Source organism: Ictidomys tridecemlineatus, chromosome 1 (assembly GCF_052094955.1).
Source record: "Ictidomys tridecemlineatus isolate mIctTri1 chromosome 1, mIctTri1.hap1, whole genome shotgun sequence".
In the NCBI taxonomy this organism is placed as follows: Eukaryota; Metazoa; Chordata; class Mammalia; order Rodentia; family Sciuridae; genus Ictidomys; species Ictidomys tridecemlineatus.
Window position 1 is genome coordinate 185,416,594 of NC_135477.1, and position 19,104 is coordinate 185,435,697.

The 19,104-nt window shown below is 44.2% G+C and overlaps 2 protein-coding genes across 2 annotated transcripts; both read left to right on the plus strand.

The window, feature by feature from the left end:
• The first annotated feature begins 1,496 nt into the window (after window positions 1-1,496).
• On the plus strand, window positions 1,497-3,160 carry LOC144366633 (olfactory receptor 2T29-like). The gene has a single exon (XM_078021145.1). It carries the CDS (start codon window positions 1,681-1,683, stop codon window positions 2,632-2,634), a length of 954 nt encoding a protein of 317 aa, XP_077877271.1. The 5' UTR covers window positions 1,497-1,680; the 3' UTR covers window positions 2,635-3,160.
• Window positions 3,161-10,717: 7,557 nt separating this feature from the next.
• LOC144378587 (olfactory receptor 2T29-like) lies at window positions 10,718-11,697 on the plus strand. Its single transcript, XM_078053067.1, has one exon. It carries the CDS (start codon window positions 10,744-10,746, stop codon window positions 11,695-11,697), a length of 954 nt encoding a protein of 317 aa, XP_077909193.1. The 5' UTR covers window positions 10,718-10,743.
• The last annotated feature ends 7,407 nt before the right edge of the window (window positions 11,698-19,104 follow it).

Here is a 19,104-nt window from a genome sequence, read left to right on the forward strand (position 1 = left end):
GACCCTCAGGCTGACAGAGAATCAAATTTAACAGTTAAATTTTCAGAGGCAGAAGATTGGAAAGGTTTAATCTCTTTAATAGAAAAAGCCACTATTGATTTCCTTAAGAAAGGTGGGGCATATTTTATGTTCATTGCCCTTTTTACTTATTTTGTCACTATATAAAAATCCTGCATCAAATATTATGGATGCTGTTTTCCCCTGTAGAGATTGAAAATGACTCTAGAAGTGCAGACAAGGTTAACAAGCTCTTGACCTCTGTTCAACATCTACACAGAGGTGGCTGAGTATCAAAACAAAGCAGGCAACAGTGAGCTGCCCCTGAGACCTCTCTGTGCAGTTCTGTTAACTCTCTCTTAGTGTCCCTGAAAACTGATTGTGGCTACTGATAAAGCAGATGGTGTTGTCAAAACAGCCAAAGCCTTTCTGGTGAATACCAGTGTTCCTTGAATGCTTGTTCTCCACCTGAGATTGAGTGCAAATGTCAGAGCATGAAGATGGACCAGGAGGAGCCCTGGCTGGGTTGAAGCAGAGGAGCCTTTCCACAAAGCTGTGTTTAGCCAGGGTCAAATTGATAATTATCTCAGACCATTGTTTATATTTGCCTTTATATAAATATATATTTAACGTTTATTCATTTTATATAAATAACAACACAAAAATTGTCAAATCTAAATACTTTCCTTTAAAGTTGATTGTAAGCTTTACTTGCATGTCTTTTTTCATGCAATCTTAAAAATCCAGTATTGGAGATATAAATAGGTACCCAAATTGGAGAAATGAAGGATGGTATCTCATAGTACAATAGCAGTGACAGCCAGGTCTAGGACAGGTTCTGAAGAGTGGGTAGTACAGATGTCAATCAACAGCATGCCTTTCTCTTCATTTATGAAAGTCAGAATTCAGGAAACTTTCATTTCTTTGCCTTACTTCAAACTCAACACATCATTCTTATTATGTCTCAAGCAGAGTGGACAAGGAAGGAGGAGGTCAGAGGTAGCAAGAGTCAAGGTTGGAAACCAGTCATGACCTTGGATCTTTATGGGTGGGTGCCCCTCAGGTCTCAAAAGATTTGGTCCTGTGTGAAGACTGCAGTGTGCTGGAGAGAACAGCAGAGTCATCCCAGACTCACAGAACCTCCCACATATCCTGGTCCTATAGGCTTGTGGGATTCAAATGTTAAATGTGCATTCCACAAATTATGTCTCAGCAACTTTTTGAAAATTTCGAACATGCCATATAGATCTGAGAGTCTTTGGATTCCAGCTAAAACCAGATTGTTAAACCAGAAATATTAACACTTATTTCACACTTGGATAATTTAAAATCAGAAATTAGTTTTTCCCCTTGTTTGCAAATGTCCCCTACTTTTTTGAGCAATGATTCTGAAAATATGCATTTGTCATTAACAAACTACTTTTCTCAGGAAGCTCGTGAACTTGAACTGTTGCAACCTCACTACAATTTACCAACTCACTTCACCCACAGGTGAGCTTTCAGATACTTTTTAAAAAATATTGTTTACTACAGGTCATCTGAACTCCTAGGATCTGCAGGCTCTGGTACGTCCTCTGGTTGGCACAATCAGGCTGGTGCACAGGTGTGTGGCAGCTAAGAAGTCACTTCAGCCCTCTGTACAACATTAACTCAAAGCTTTATTGGTGGCCCAGGTGGAGCCTCATGGACATCACCACCTGGATGACCAACCACACGGAGTGGGCAGATTTCATCCTGGTGGGACTCTTCAGGCAATCTCTGCACCCAGCTCTGCTTTGTGTGGTCATTTTTCTGGTTTTCCTGATGGCCTTGTCTGGAAATGCTGTCCTGATCATTCTGATACACTCCAGTGCCAAACTCCACACCTCCATGTACTTCTTCATCAGCCAGCTGTCCCTCATGGACATGATGTCCATCTCCATCACTGTGCCCAAGATGCTCCTGGACCAAGTGCTGGGTGTGAGTATCATCTCAGTCCCTGAGTGTGGGATACAGATGTTCCTCTACTTGACACTAATAGGTTCTGAGTTTTTCCTCCTAGCAGCCATGGCCTATGACCGCTACATGGCCATCTGCCATCCACTTCGCTATCCAGTCCTCATTAACCATAGAGTGTGTCTCCTCCTGGCATCTGGCTGCTGGTTCCTGGGATCAGTGGATGGCTTCATGTTGACTCCTGTCACCATGACCTTCCCATTCTGCAGATCCCGGGAGATCCAGCACTTCTTCTGTGAAGTCCCTGCTGTGATGAAGCTCTCCTGCTCAGACACCTCGCTCTATGAGACACTCATGTATCTGTGCTGTGTCCTCATGCTCCTCATCCCTGTGACAATCATTTCAGGCTCCTATTCCTGCATCCTCCTCACCATCCACAGGATGAACTCAGCAGAGGGCAGGAGGAAGGCTCTGGCCACCTGCTCATCACACATGATGGTGGTCACACTCTTCTATGGCGCTGCCGTCTACACCTACATGCTCCCCAGCTCCTATCACACCCCTCAGAAGGACATGGTGGTGTCTGTGTTTTACACCATTCTCACCCCTGTGCTGAACCCCTTAATCTACAGTTTCAGGAACAAGGATGTCACTGGGGCTCTGAGGAAAATGTTGAGTGTTGAGTCTTTCAGGAAACAGTAAAGTAGGGGATTTGGGTTCCATGGTTTCTCCTCTCTCCACGTCAGATATTGAAATCTCCTTGTGCCGTCTCCTGGGCTCCTACTCCACAGTGCTGTACCCCTTTGCTCCTCTCAGGGATGAGCCTCCTCTGTCCCCTGCTTGTGCATTAAGAATCCTCATGCAGCTCCCCTGGATCCTCCTTATATACCTAAGTTGACAAGGTCTCTCTCATTCTAGGGGAATAATTGTATTATTAGGAAACACATTGTTGATATTTAGAGGATGTGGTCATGAGTGTTCAACTGAAGAAGTGGAAACAGAAAAAAATCTTTTGAAGCAAAAAGAGTTTCAGGGTTTCTCATACGTGTGTGGAAGTTAAGGGTACATGGGAATTAGTAGAAGTAATCTTTATCCGGCTAATTCTCTGAAAATTTGAAATGCTGTATAAATAATTAGTTATATAACCATCTAAGAGTCATTCTTTTTAGCTATAGTCCACTGATTCTTATCAAATATAGAGAGGTATGAATAAAGAGAAAAACTTGTACATATGTAGGTATAAAATGTAAAGTTATAGCATTTGATATGCTAAATGTGATTAGTGGAATGAGTGAACTAACACATTCATTACCTCACATCTTTACTCACATCTTTGCACTGAGCACAGTTAAAATATGCTCTCATGAAAAATTTCACACATACCACATGGTACTCTTAACCAAAGTCCTTGTGCTATGTTTTATACTTCCAGATGTATTTGAATTGTAATTGAAAACTTGTCCTCCCTGTCAACCTGTCCCTACCACCCAAGCCCTTGGCAACCACCACCTACCCTCTGCATCTGTCCCTCCTACTTAGATTCCACATAGACCTGAGGCCATGCACAGCTGGTCTTTCTGTATCTGCCTTCATTTACTTGGCCTGGAGTTCTCCACCCATGCGATCTCAGTGGCAGTATCTCCTTCTGCGGACTGAGTGGCACCCATTCTATATGTCTATATGCCTGTAGATATAGACAGCTACATGCCATGTCTTCCTCATCTATCCACCTCTGCCAGACAAGAAGTTGGCTTCCATGTCTTGCCTCCTCTGGGCACCAGCACAATAAACACGGAGAACATGTTCTTGAGGAGCTTATTTCTCTACATTTGGATACAGACCCAGAAATGGAATCACCAAGTCTCTTAGCAGTCCCATTTTAGTAGATGTCGAGGGATCAGGCTGCTTTCAATTATAGCTGCCAGAATATATGATTCTTCCACAGGGTGCAAGAGTTCTGTGTTCTCCACTTGTTCTACAATGCCTGACTTCGTGTGAACTGGTATCTCAAGCTGGTTTTAAACTCCTCTTCCTGATGATCCATGATGCTCAGCAGCTTTCCATAAACCTTTGGCCACTTGTCTGTCTAATTCAGAAAATGCCTATTTTTTATTGAATTTTTTGATTTTTGCTGTCATGTTGCTTGAGTTGCTCTTGTAGTGTGGATTTTAACCCCTCATGTGTTATACAGTTGGCCAATATTGTTTTCTGTTGGGTAGGCTGCCTGTGTATCTGGTTGCTGTCTTTCTTTGCTGTGCAGGAGCTTTCTAGTATCTTGTATTCATTCATTTTAATTTTTACAGGTTGTAGATTGTGTTTTCTGGTGTTGTCCAGAATATCATTGTCAAGACCATGTGAAGGACTGTTTTCCTTTGTTATTTATTTATTTATTTAGAGATTAAAATTTCCTGTTTTACACCTAAGCCTTATTCTACTTGAGTTAAATTGTGTTTGTGGAGTAAGAGGGACTTACTTCTGTTCTCCTGAGGAAGATGTGCAGCTTCTGCTGAGCCATTCACTGAACAGACTCTTCTATCCCACTCCTCATCCATGGGACCCTCATCAATGACTGATAGCCTACCATGAGTGGGTGTGTTTGGGGGCTCTTAATTCCATTGATACACACTTCTGTACTTAGGACATTGCAGTGGTTTTATTATTGTAGTAAAAAATCACTTGAAATGGAGCATTCTGGATGCTCCAGCCCTGTTCTTCTTGTCAAGGCTTCTTTGGCTATTTGGAGAATTCAGGGCATCCCTATAGTTTTAGGACACTACATTTTATTTCTGTAAACAATGACATTTACTGTAGTTATGAACCCATGAAATTACATTTCATATCCCTCAGCCTATTGCCTGTGTTTGCTATTGGATTGGCGAGCAGATTCTTCTTTTCACTAAGTAAACCAAATCTAGTGGCTGGAATACACTGTATTGAAATAAATAGCTATAAGTTATTGACCAATTTTTTTTGAATGAATGAGTTATAAAAAAGCATATTTAACTTTGGAAGTTCATAGCTGTGTGAAAGAGGCCATGACAACACTCCCCAGCATAGTGAAACCCAAATAAATTATTGCTGTCTCAGTAGTTAACTGTACAAAAGCAAAAAAAAAAAAAACCAAAACAAAACAAACAATAATTGTCGCGACCCCCCTTGCCCGCAAGGAAGACGCGACTCAGGAATCTTCTTTCAGCAGTTTATTCAGGCCCTTGATATTCTTCTAATAATTCTTCTACTCCTCTCTCGGATGCCCCTCCCAGCCTTAATAAAGCACCTCGAACCCCAATGCAAAGCTGCCACGTGTACCCTTCTCACAGGGTGCTAGAAAATGACACGCCAACTTTCTCTGATAAGGAGCTGGGAACACGCCAACTCTCTTTGATATGGAGTTGTCCTTCACAGACCACAACGGAGCCAGCGCCATCATGTAATGGCGACCACAGTCCGCAGGAACGGCTCACCACAAATAATAACAACAACAAAAAAAAAACTCAACCTCATTCAATAGAAATTTGAAAGGGGATGTTTTAGAAGATCTCAAAATGTGTAAAGATTTTTCCCAACAGAAACACACTGAAAGGAATCATTAAATTTGTTAAAATAAACACAATACTTTAGAAAATCCTGATGAAAATAACCACTGAAATTTAATGTTGTAGTCCATACTACTCAGTTACTGTTTTGAATAGATAAACCATTGTATATCACTGTATAATTATGAAGAAAAGATTTCACTATAAAAAATGTGCAAAGAACATAGTTATTCAATAAAGAGGTCATTACATGGAAAAACATGAAAAATCATATAGATTTATTAGTAAGCGAGAAATGCAAGTCAAATATGACTCTAACAAATTTACTAAGGTGGAAAAATACCATATTCCAGGCTGGTGTAGAAATACCATATTCCAGCTGGATGTTGTAGCATGATTTGGTGGTTAACAGAAAGCAACTTATTGGTATATATCAAAATGTTTAGATGACTATTCCCTGCAGGGAATTACTTTACAAAATAAACTGTGCAACTGGTTGATGTCTTTAATACATCTGTTTGATGTCTTTAAGAGAGTGATTTCTGCATAAGCATTTTTATTTCAGCTGAGTTTATAATCGATGGATTTGAGCATAGAAAAAGTCCACCTTTAGGAAACGACTACATTCCTGTTTAAATCACCTGATACACAGTAACCACATTAAATCAGTTTAATAAAAGAAAACATCCCAAATTTCAAGCTGAAGAGACTTCATGCAAGGATTTGGCTACAAAGTGGCCATGACCTAAATGAGGCTGGTGGATCAGAAGGGAGCCTGTCAGCTAAGGACCCCATTCCTCCCTCTGTATCTGCTGTATGCTCTCTACTGAGTGTGGAAACTGTATGTCCAGCCACAGGCACAACGCCATAGCGACCCAGGTGCCCAAGTCCTGCAGGGCTGCTGGAACACAAAATGCCTTCTGGATGCTGGAGCCTGGAACCAACAGGGTTCCTGTTGTGCCCAGGTGCTTCAGCTGCCATGGACCATCTCTAGACAGGGAGAAAAGTCCCAGATTCTTAGTTTCTCCCATACTCAAGGTGACCCCAGGACTGAATCCCACAGCATAACAGGAAACCAGGGGGCAAGGAGGCAGGATAAGCCATCTACAGGCTGAAGTCCTGCAGGTCACAGATAGGTACAGCTCAGGAGGCAGCCTGACCAACAGTGTGTGTGTGTGTGAACCCAGGCTGTCACAACACCTCCATGTGAGGGTGAATGATAAGCATTGTTTCAGATATAGATAAGAAAAAAAAGTTGAGAAGAATTTCACTGCAAATTTTGAGAGGGGACTGTTAAAAAATAGATGTTGAAGGGTCTTACTTCATCTTCCTCTATTTCATTGTTGCTGCAACAGATGTACAGTCAACAGATGTTTGAAACACTTGTAGTTTGTAGGCAGGATAGGAATAATTTCATTTTTCTGCATAGCTAGTTATTGAACTCAAGGCTTCATTCATGCTCAGCAAGAGCCATAATCCCTGAACTACACCTCCACTCTTAACATTTAAAGCATGATTTTTATCGGGGTGAATATATTAAAATAAACATTTAAATTTTCAACGAAACAGTTTGTGCTTTGAGACTTCTCAATAGTTTGCATATCAGTAGTTGAAATAAAAACAAATAGATTAAAATTAAATTCTAAATTACAATGACCTAGATGGCCAATGAATGACAGGAAACAAGGAGCACAAGCAGAGAGGTAAGAGAGTGAGGTGGACCTGTGAGGAGGACTCCTTCCAGGCTTCCAGGTCACTGAGGAGGTGATGCTTTTCACACACACACACACACACACACACACACACACACACACGGTGTGGTTGATAAACCAATCCAGACTAACAAACAAACTAACTACATGTCACTGGTCAGGCGTTGCAGACAGGGTGAGAGTGGATAGGATTGTTAACATTGGTGAACTCTGGAGTTGAACAAAGAGGGAGACAGGACAGGATGAGGATGACCCAGAGCTGTGCCCCAGAGAGCTCTGCTGCTTCCTTAGCTCTAATTGCAGTGTCTTCCGGGCCCCAGAGGATGTGTGAACAGACATGTCTCATCCAGTCCCTTGTGAACATCCTATTTCAGGGGTGACGCCACCCTCCTCTTCCTGGTGACTTAGCCAGGCCACACTCCCTGGCCATCTGGGTGAGGCACAGCATCCTCTCAGGTATGTTCAGCCAGGCAGGTGGCCCTGGAGCTCAGGGCCATGGCTGTGCAGGGCTTACTGACCTCCTGTTGAGGTGGTCTCTTAGGTCCTCACAGCATTTCCTCATCTTTCTCTATCACCTGTTTTTCTGACAAATAGAAATGTGTTCTCATCTTCAAATTTTCATATAGAATTTATTTGCTGCAACATCTTAAGAAATATGTTTTTATTTTGGATTATTTATGGACATAGGAGTATATACTCCTTCTTATGCTTCAGATGGTGGTAGAAAGCTGCATTAATTGTCCTGAGACTGCTACTTTGCAGAGGGAGAAGGGCTGTCCTTGCTTCACATGGGGGTCACTCTTGAGGTCGCAGCAATGCTGGAAGCAAGTGTCCTGAGAATATTCATGTTTCCCTGATGACACACACAGTGGTGGACCAGACCTGAGCTGTCCGTGGCAGAGGGAGGACACTGCGTTCCAAGGACACTGAGGCAGTGAGGTGCTCTGCTGCACCCTGGGGTGGGACACGGCCCTCACTCGGATCACTTGTATGTTGTTAGGCAGAGACCCTGAGACCCTGGATTGTCAGTCTGTACTAGGAGGAAATAAGAAGAGTAGGACCTCAGAGGCTCTGGGGAAGGCAGAGCGTGGTCAGCAATTCCTGGGTGCTGCTGGCTAATAAGGAGGCTCTGTGTTTGTCTACAAAAATTGTCACCAATTCCCCAAGTTAAAAGTGCATCAGGCGGTTGCCATGAAATGTATGCAGGTGCCTAGAGAAGAGTAAGAGAGCAGGTGGGACAGGCCCAGGATGTGGAGCAGACTGGGTCCCTGGTCCTGTTTGTTCTCGGGGTTCTGGGCTCTGGAACAGTGGCAGAGCCTCTCCCTCACTGCCCCCTCTCTCCTCGGTCCTCTCAGAAAATTCTGCTGCTGTCTTCACTGCAGCTGTTTGTGTCCATTCCTTGCTCCACTTTGTCCACAGAGGGTGACAGGACAGAAGGTGTGATTTCAGTTCATGGGAAAGATCTCAAATTCTCCAAAAAGCTCAGCCTTCATCTGCCAACAGGTTAGGATTTCATGGACAGGAAGTCTATCTGTCTATCATGTCTCTCTCCTATGTCTGTCATCCACCTACTATCCCCTACCCACCTATCATCTCTGTACCTGGGCCTGCACCTCTCCTGCTGTCCACCTCTGCAGTGGGTCGCAGTCATGCTGGACCCTAGGGCTACAGCATCAGAAGCCATGTATTGTGTCCGTTGCTTCAGTGCCTCCCAGCAGGGTCTGTCAAAAGTGGACTGTAATATCTGGTTTAGGAAATATTACAAGGGAAAAAAGTGTTTCAACTTTCCTTTTTTATTAAAACACCTTTGTATTGTAGCTACTGCTAGTCTTTCTAGAGAGATGAGACATCAGACCCTCAGGCTGAGAGAGAATCAAATTTAACAGTTATGCCTTCAGAGGCAGAAGATTGGAAAGGTTTAATCTCTTTAATAGAAAATGTGGAAGAAGCCACTATTGATTTCCTTAAGAAAGGTGGGCACATTTTATGTTCATTGCCCTTTTTGCTTATTTTGTCACTATATAAAAATGCTGCCTCAAATATTATGAATGCTGTTTTCCCTGTAGAGACTGAAAATGACTCTAGAAGTGCAGACAAGGTTAACAAGCTCTTGACCTGTGTTCAGCGTCTACACAGAGGTGGCTGAGCATCAAAACAAAGCAGGCAACAGTGAGCTGCCCCTGATACCTCTCCATGTAGTTCTGTTAACTCTCTGTCTCTCAGTGTCCGTGAAAACTGATTGCGGCTGTCAATAAAGCAGATGGTGTTGGCAAAACAGCCAAAGCCTTTCTGATGAATAGCAGTGATCCCCGAATGCTTGTTCTGCACCTGAGATTGAGTGCAAATGTCAGAGCTTGAAGATGGACCAGGAGGAGACCTGGCTGGGCTGAATTTCCATAAGAGCTTTTCCAGGAAGCTGTGCTTAGTGAGGGTCATACCAATAACTATCTCAGACAGTTGTTCATATTTACATTTATTTAAATATATATTTAAAGCTTCTTTATTTATATAAAATAAATAACACAACATAAAAATTTTCAAATCTAAATACTTTCCTTTAACGTTGATTGTAAGCTTTACTTGCATGTATTTTCTCATATAATTCTGATAACCAAGTATTGAGGATATAAATAGGTACCCAAATTGGAGAAATGAAGTATGGAATCTCACAGTACAATAGCAGTGACAGCCAGGTTTAGGACATGTTCTGAAGTGTGGGTAGTGCAGATGTCAATCAACAGCATGCCTGTTTCTTCATTTGTGAAAGTCAGAATTCAGGGAAATTTTATTTCTTTGCCTCACTTCATCCTCACCACACCTGGTGTCAGGTGTCATTCTAATCATCTCTCAGGCAGAGTGGACAAAGAAGGGGAGGTCAGGGGTAGCAAGAGTCAGGTTGAAAACCAGTCATGACCTTGGATCTTCATGGGTGGGTGCCCCTTAGGTCTCAAGAGGTTTGGTCCTGTGTGAAGGCTGCAATGTGCTGGAGAGAACAACAGAGTCATCCCAGACTCACAGAACCTCCCACATATCCTGGTCCTATAGGCTTGGGGGTTCAAATGTTAAATGTGCATTCCACAAATTATGTCTCAGCAACTTTTTAAACATTTTGAATATACCATATAGATCTGAGAGTCTTTGGACGCCAGCTAAAACTAGATTGTTAAACCAGAAATATTACACTTATTTCACACTTGAATAACTTAAACTCAAGAGTTAGTGATTCCCCTTGTTTTCAAATGTCCCCTACTTTTTTGAGCAATGATTCTGAAAATATGCATTTGTCATTAATAAACTACTTTCTTCAGGAAGCTCATGAACTTGAACTGTTGCAATCTCACTACAAGTTACCAACTCACTTCACCCACAGGTGAGCTTTTAGATACTTTTTAAAAAAATATTATTTACTACAGGTCATCTGAACTCCTAGGATCTGCAGGCTCTGGTACGTCCTCTGGTTGGCACAATCAGGCTGGTGCACAGGTGTGTGGCAGCTAAGAAGTCACTTCAGCCCTCTGTACAACATTCAATCAAAGCTTTATTGGTGGCCCAGGTGGAGCCTCATGGACATCACCACCTGGATGACCAACCACACAGGGTGGGCAGATTTCATCCTGGTGGGACTCTTCAGTCAATCTCAACACCCAACTCTGCTTTGTGTGGTCATCTTCATGGTTTTCCTGATGGCCTTGTCTGGAAATGCTGTCCTGATCATCCTGATACACTCCAGTGCCAAACTCCACACCCCCATGTACTTCTTCATCAGCCAGCTGTCCCTCATGGACATGATGTACATCTCCATCACTGTGCCCAAGATGCTCCTGGACCAAGTGCTGGGTGTGAGTACCATCTCACTCCGAGAATGTGGGATGCAAATGTTCCTCTACTTGACACTTGGTGGTTCAGAATATTTCCTCCTAGCAGCCATGGCCTATGACCGCTACATGGCCATCTGCCATCCGCTCCATTACCCTATGCTCATGAACCACAGGGTGTGTCTTCTTCTGGCGTCTGGCTGCTGGTTCCTGGGATCAGTGGATGGCTTCATGCTGACTCCTGTCACCATGACCTTCCCATTCTGCAGATCCAGGGAGATCCAGCACTTCTTCTGTGAAGTCCCTGCTGTGATGAAGCTCTCCTGCTCAGACACCTCGCTCTATGAGACACTCATGTACCTGTGCTGTGTCCTCATGCTCCTCATCCCTGTGACAGTCATTTCAGGCTCCTATTCCTGCATCCTCCTCACCATCCACAGGATGAACTCAGCAGAGGGCAGGAGGAAGGCCCTGGCCACCTGCTCCTCACACATGATGGTGGTCACACTCTTCTATGGTGCTGGCGTCTACACCTACATGCTCCCCAGCTCCTACCACACCCCTCAGAAGGACATGGTGGTGTCTGTGTTTTACACCATTCTCACCCCTGTGCTGAACCCCTTAATCTACAGTTTCAGGAACAAGGATGTCACTGGGGCTCTGAGGAAAATGTTGAGTGTTGAGTCTTTCAGGAAACAGTAAAGTAGGGGATTTGGGTTCCATGGTTTCTCCTTCTCTCCACGTCAGATGATGAAGATCTCCTGTGCCATCTCCTGGGCTCCTACTCCCCAGTGCTACACCCCTTGGCTCCCCTGGATCCACCTTATATACCTAAGTTGACAAGGACTTTCTTCTTCTAAGGGAACATATTCATATCATTACAAAATACATAGTGGATATTTAGAGGAAATGGTCATGAGGTGTTCTGGTATAGTGGAGAAAGAGGATATAAAGGGGCTGGGGATGTGGCTCAAGTGGTAGCGTGCTCGCCTGGCACGCGTGCGGCCCAGGTTCGATCCTCAGCACCACATACCAACAAAGATGTTGTGTCGGCCGAGAACTAAAAAATAAATATTAAAAATTCTCTCTCTCTCTTTCTCTCTCTCTCTCTCTCTCCTCTCCTCTCCCACTCTCTCTTTAAAAAAAAAAGAGGATATAAAAAAAAGGTGCAGGGTTAATCAGAGGATAGTCTAGGTTTAGGTTTCGTTGGAATTATTTGTATTATTGTTTTTCTTGCTAATTATCTGCAAAGTTGAAATGATGTATGAATAAAGAGTTAAATAACAGGCTCTTTCTTTCTTTTTATAAAAACGCAAATTTCTACTTTCTGCTTGGGGGCAGTGTGACATAGTATCTAGGAGACCATGCTCTTATCATTGTGTCTAATCTTTATTGAGACAGTGCAGCTGTTTCTCCACATTCCTTGGGGAACATTCTCAAGGTCCAATCATGAAGGCATCCAGTGGATGATGCTGTCTGAGATCATTAGGATTGAGTAGTGTGATGAAGGATCAAGACCACGTGGATGACCATGGGGGGAATGCCAGTTCTGTGTGGAAGGAGAGTTTGGGGTAGGCTCCCTACCTGAAATGCATCTGAGGTGGCTCTTAAAACATGGAGCTTATTAAGGGATGTGGTTTGGATGTGAGGTGTCCTCAGAGCTCCTGTGCCAATGCAGGGGTATTCAGGAGGGAAATGACTGGGCTATGGGTGGTGTAACTCTGTCAGTCCATCTTACTGTGAATGGACTGACTGGGAGTTAAGTATAGGAAGGTGGGTTTTGTTTGGAGGAGGTGGGTCCCTGCAGGTGAGCTCTGAAGGGTGCATCTTCCCTTTGGTTTAAATAACAGACATTTATAGCAGAAAGAGTATATCCTCCTGGCCACAATCCTGGCACTTACCCTCAGGACAGCTGACCTAGGCAGGAGGGTTCCTGGGGAGTTGAGGGTTTAACCTGCAACCCTGGGAGACCTAGGGTGCACACTCGCTTTCTGCAAGGAGAGCTTCCCTGCATTTTAAATGCACCTGCACGCGGTGTCTCCCTACCAAAGGGCAGGTTGTTCATCTCACTTGGAGGGTGACACACCCCTGCTACAGGCAGTCCAACGTTGTCTTCTCCAGGTCCCTTCTAGTGGCACCCCTGAAGACAACTACCTGCTGTTGTATATTTGTGCTTCCTTTTGGATTCCTTGAAGCCTGCTTACAGAAGTTGGATTTCCATATCCATGATTTTGTACTTGGTTTCAGGAGTGCACCTGTTGAATCAGAATGGCTTCGGCATTTTGTGCATTTTGGGTTTCCGCTCGCTGGAAGTGGAAGTCAGCAAAACCTGTCCCGAGTTGGGGTCCACGTTGGAGCCCCAAGGTTGACGCCTGGTCCCTGCTGTGCTGCTCATCTATCCTCGATTGGTGTCTGCCATTAACATGATCACAGTGTTAGGGCCAGCACAGAAGCCCCTTTGAGAAACTGGTATGAAAGGAACATGGAGCCAAGGTCTCTGGACACATTGAGCTGCTGTCTCACACTGCTATCTCACAGTGGTGAGAAAGTTTGGGGCATCAGAGGTTAGCAGGGCAATCTGGTCACTTCCCTTGAGGTCAGGTCCACTGTCCTGCAGTCAGACCTGTGCTGCAAAGGGAGCTTAGGCCTTAGCATGGGCTGTTCCAGGCACTTGGCTCCTAGTTCCCACAGGACAGCCTGGGGCCAGAGCTGAGGGAGGACCCCTGTGGATGCTGCTCAGCCCGCTGGGCTTTGAGTCCTCCATGGGGTCTTTCCAGCTGACACTTGGAGTCTCTGAAATTTTGTGGCTGGATACTGGCCACAGCACAGAGGGACAGCCTAGCTGCTGTCCAGAAGTTGTTCAGCCACGGCCTTGGCAGCCTCCCTGAGGGGATATTAAGCCTCCTCTCACAAGAAGAAGCCCTGGGCCAGCCAGGTCTTCTAAGCCTTGCACTTATTTCTCTACAGTGTTACTGATCCTTCATGTTTATGAGTAACTGCAGAGGGTCAATAAATTCCTGGAATTGGAGAGGAAAACATATAGCAGTATTAAAATTCCCTTGAAAAAAATTTTATAAATTCTCATAATTTTTCTCTTAGGTAATGAACATATGCACCTCTTGGATATGTTCAGAGATAGTGTGGGATGACCTGTCAGTTTTTATTAGATCATAGCATGTCTTTCTTCATTTCAGTGACAGGGTTGCAGAAAAGGCATATATCTGTCAAATGTGTTGGCCACCAATGATAAAAATGTGTTTTAGCAACAGGAATAACGTGACAGCAGCTGTCATGCAGTTATGCCATGAGGAGTGGATCCGACCTAGGGATGGAACAGGGATGGCCTTCTCTGCTCCTCAGGTTCATTCAGTAAGAGATGATATCATACTACTAACCAACAAGTCAAGGGTTACTTCTGAATGAAGAAAAGTTGGGCAAGGACAGCATATTGGGGTGCAGCCACTCTGGGTAAATTTTGTATAAAAAGACAAAGATGTGAAGAAAGACCAAGAATTGTGACATTTCGTTCCCTGAACCAGAAAAAACAAATGGGTTGGTGTCATGAGCAAGCTGTGCCCTTAACAAACACATTTGAGTCTCTCCACAGTGTCAGAATTTACTGAATAACTATCAATTCACAGGCTACCCACTTTGGGCAGTAGTAGGTCACTGGATACTCATGGGTCACCTGGTAGTCACAAGCTGGGCAATTCTGAGCTCTTTAATTCCAGTTTTAACTACTAATGTCTGGAACATTGAAGTCACTCATCACACTTCACACAATGATAAACAGAGGTGACAGAAATTATAAGAGAGGGTTAAGGTGGCCACAGGGGTCCAGGAGGCTGAGCTGAGAGCAAAGGCAGAGGGCAGATACAGATGCAAAGAGTCACCAAAGGTGGTCAGGTAAGATTAGGAACTAGCCAAGAACTTGTTCAGGCACAGAGCTGTGAAGCCCAGAGCTTATTCTAGGCCAGGGTTCAGAGGGCAGAGGTTCCACAGGGCCCCTGGAGATGTCAGCTTGGCGTGGGTTGTATGTGGTCACACGGGCAGGAGAAACCATGCTGTGCTGAAGCAGAGATCCAGAGGTCTGTCTTGTGGCAAATGTTCTGGGCAAGGCTCCTGAGGAGCAACCAAGTGACCGGTCAGGGTGCTTCCCTGCCTAGTCTTGGGATGTTCCTCCTTTTACAAGCCTCAAGTGAGGGGCTACTTCATTTGGTGGTCTAATGTTTTGATAAGCTCCTGGCCTGGGTTTCCTGATATGAGTCTGACACGCCCATGCATCCCTTGCTTATGATGAATTCACAAGTGGTGCATGGGTGGTCATTCTTATTAGCATGGTTTCTTTATCAGTTTGTGTCTCATGGCTGTGCCAGGCAGGTGGTGACTGCTTGCTTGTACAAATAAGGTGTGGAGTCATTCTTAAACTAAAAATAGAATTGCTCATGGCTAAAGCTTTGCAAAATGAAGTAACCCAGATTTAGGCCTGAAAAGTCCTGTTCTATACTTCAGCAGTAACCAGAAGAGGACACAGCCAGTTCTCCACAGTTGGGCACACACCAGCACTTCAGATGCCTCACATAGGCTAAGGTGCAGCAAATTGGAAGATACCCTGCATCTGCTCCAGCAGTGTCTGCCAGAATGCTGGACCTGAATGGCCAAAGAGGGCTGGAGAACCAAATGCCTTGAAAATGCAAGACACCCTTAAGCAAAATGAAAACCAGCATGGAGGTGCCTCACAAGACTAGGAAGGGTGTCACCACATGACCAAAATATGCTACTTCTCAGCATTTATCCTAGAGAGGATAATTAAAGTTGGCATGCTCTAGTGAAACATGCATACCCACATTTTAGCAGCATGATTCACAATAATCAAAATATAGAACCTGCCTAGGTGTTTGTCAGTGGCTGAGAGGCTCAAGAAAATGTGCTATATATACCCAGAGGTTCTAGTCAGTCATAGAAAAGCATGCAGTTGTGCCATTTGCAGAAACATGGATGAAATTTGAGATCATTATGTTAAGATAAATAAGCTAAATACAGAAGGTCAAGAGTGGTGTGTTTTCTTTCATATGCAGCAGCTAGAGAGAAAAGAGAAATAGAAAGTAGGGGTAAAGATCTCATGAAAATCAAAAGGCGTTCAGTAGAGGAAAGGGACCAGGTGGAAGGGTACCAGGAGGGGAAAGTGCTGGGGAGGATACTGGCCTAATTATGTAGCTCCCACTGCCCCATTGTGGGAAGTACAATGTAATACAAAAAGTATTAAACATATAAAAAGTTTGAACTTGATCACTTTTCCAAAACTGAACTCTGAGTGTGAAATCAGCTTTCCCATTAAGGAATAGAAATTAACAGTTCCCACCAGATGCCTGCCTATGTGCTGTCCAGCTGCTGACCCTCCTAAAATGTGGGCAATTTTGTTAGCTCTCTTTAACACACATGTATTGTCTGTGACTGAAGTTTACCTAACGTTCATGAGACTAATCCCTGTGATTGCAAGCAGTATTAGAACATTTCTGCGTATTATGTAAACATGTCCCACGTGTTGCTATGGTAGCAGGTGCAAATATCCATGAGAGACACATCTCTTGAGTCAAGCAAAGGTTTATTGACAGAGGATATCTCCTGGGCTGCCCTTTGCAAGGTGCAACAGTCTGCTAGAACAAACTTCCTAAGTATATATTCATGTATATGGAGTAATAAAAAATAACTTCTCTGGTTCTGTGATTGTTAATTGTTACTTGGCATCTTTATTGTGGTTTTGATCGTTAGAAACTCTTTGGGGGCAGGCCTAACGAAAAGGTCATGCCTTTGTGAACAGGTGCTGATTTTCAAAATGGAGTTACTTTGCCCTAATGACCTAACATGTGCATTTATCCATTTCACTCTCCCTGGGTTCTGGGCGGCTTCCATATTTGGTGGGCTATTGTACATCCTTTGGTGAACATCATGCACAGGTGTCTATTAGGAATCCACTCAAGGGTGGCCATGCTGGGTTCAGGGCACAGATATGTTCAGCTGTCTTCACGGCTACTGTCAGGTAGGAGCTAGCAGTGGGCAGTGAGATGCATGGTAAGGTCACAAAGTGTTCTTTAACTTGCCTCAGGTCCTACTTTAAACTATCTTAAGATATCAAATGGTGGCAGTTTATCTGTAGAAAACAAACAAAGCTAGAGAGCTATTCATAAAACACGAAAAGAGAAAAGGATTAATGGGATTAATTATTAACAGGGTCCACTGAGGTTGATGTGAAGCTAGGAATTATGGCCATAAGTGTCTTCAATTTTCTGGGATTGAAGATTCCATTAGTAGCGCAGGCACACTAAGATAACTTCTGACCAGCTATTGACCCCAGTGCCCACATTAACATGGGATTGACTTGTAGATGAAACCTCCCTAAAAAGAATGGCCACTATGACAGTTCCAGAGAGGACCAAGTAAGATCCATAACTCCATCACCCAACATGAAGGAAGAGTTGAACACCGGACTGGCAGAGAGTACAGAAGAGGGCCCCCAGCTCTCCTATTGAACATCAAGCACTAGTGAAATCGGGAACAGCGTTGTCTTCTCTGTCATTCTCTGATTGGAGACAGCCCACTCTCTCCCTTGAGAGTGCTCTAGGCTCAAGCTTCACTTTTGTTTTACTGTCACCTATAATAAAGTTCTCCTGCATGACTTTTGATGTCTGTCTTTAAATTTTCTTTTGTCAGAACATAAACTGAGATTGGGAGTTTTAGCTCCCTGCTTTCCTGGACACTCCCACACACAAACTGGCTGGGGTACTAAGTTACTCCCCTTGCTTTCCTGTTTGGGTTGCTCTCTTTTCATAGTTTTTACTATAACAACATTTCCTGAGTGCAGGTGCTTTGTCTTGCTCACAGCCATAAAGAATGTGAATAAATGCCTGACTCAGGGAGCTACATCTGCACACATGGTTCTATCATTCAAGGTCCTTTAAAGGCAGCAAGGTGTGCCCCCCACACACGTCACCCCAGAGAAGTCCCTTGCTTGATATACACTGTGCTGCACCTGCCTGCAAATGAGAACTCATGATCATGAAGCTGGGGGACAAAAGGAAGTCAAGATAATAAGTAATTGGATTCGATCAGGAAAGTTGGGGCTAGTTGGAAAGCGAATCAAATGCTGCCCTTTCCCCCTCCTCTTTCCAAGGCCCTTCCCCCTGCTCCTGCTCCAACCTGTTGCCGAGGTAACCTGTCCCAGGAGTGGCTGTTCCTTGCAGGGAATCCTAAGAGTTGGCTGTTACCTTAATGCTAGATCATTCCACCATTTGGCCCTCCCCTTGCCCAACTGGCCCTCACCATTTGGCTCACCCTGGACACTGGTCATAGACAGGCTGGTGAGAGATAAGGAGGAAGGAAGGCACAAGAGCAGAGAAAATCTAAGATGTACAAAGGGGCAGGACACTCCCACTTCTTTGGATACCATCTATGTCCCCCTTCTCCCTCCAGGGAGAAGTCTGTTTCTGTCCTTGAAATCAACCTTGCTCTCTATACTCCCCTTGGCATTTCTCCAGTAACCAGAGGTATCAGATATGCAGAGCTTAGAGGATGATGAACTGATAGGCATGTGAATCGTTACCTTTCACAGAGAGCCTGAACAGTGTGCTTCTAGCTATGCCCTTGGTTAAGTTCTTATGACAACATTTCCACCTGGACACTGGAAACTGAGCAAAGTCACCCCTTTTCCCCCAGAGTGAACTCCTTGTATAGGCACATGATGCACTTCTCATGGCCTGCCACATGTTTTTCGGGGGGTGCTGAAATGGAACCCAGGTATACTAGGCGAGCACCCCACCACTGAGCCATTTCCCAGTCCCTGCCACAGGCCTTCTGTCCTCAATTCCAGCATCAGTGGGGGATGGAGAGGAACTCAGCTGACCTCTATCATCTGGGCAGGTTAACTGGCGATCACTTAATGCACTTGAAATGTGATTTGCTATCTCCCCATCCCAGGTTTGCATGTTTCTCCAATGTTTTGAGACCCCTCCCACAGTGTGTTCATGTGCCCTCTGGGCAGTGCCCTTTACTTTCATACATCAGCTGTAACTTATCAGATAAATCATTTTCACTCATGTGCTACAAACAAAA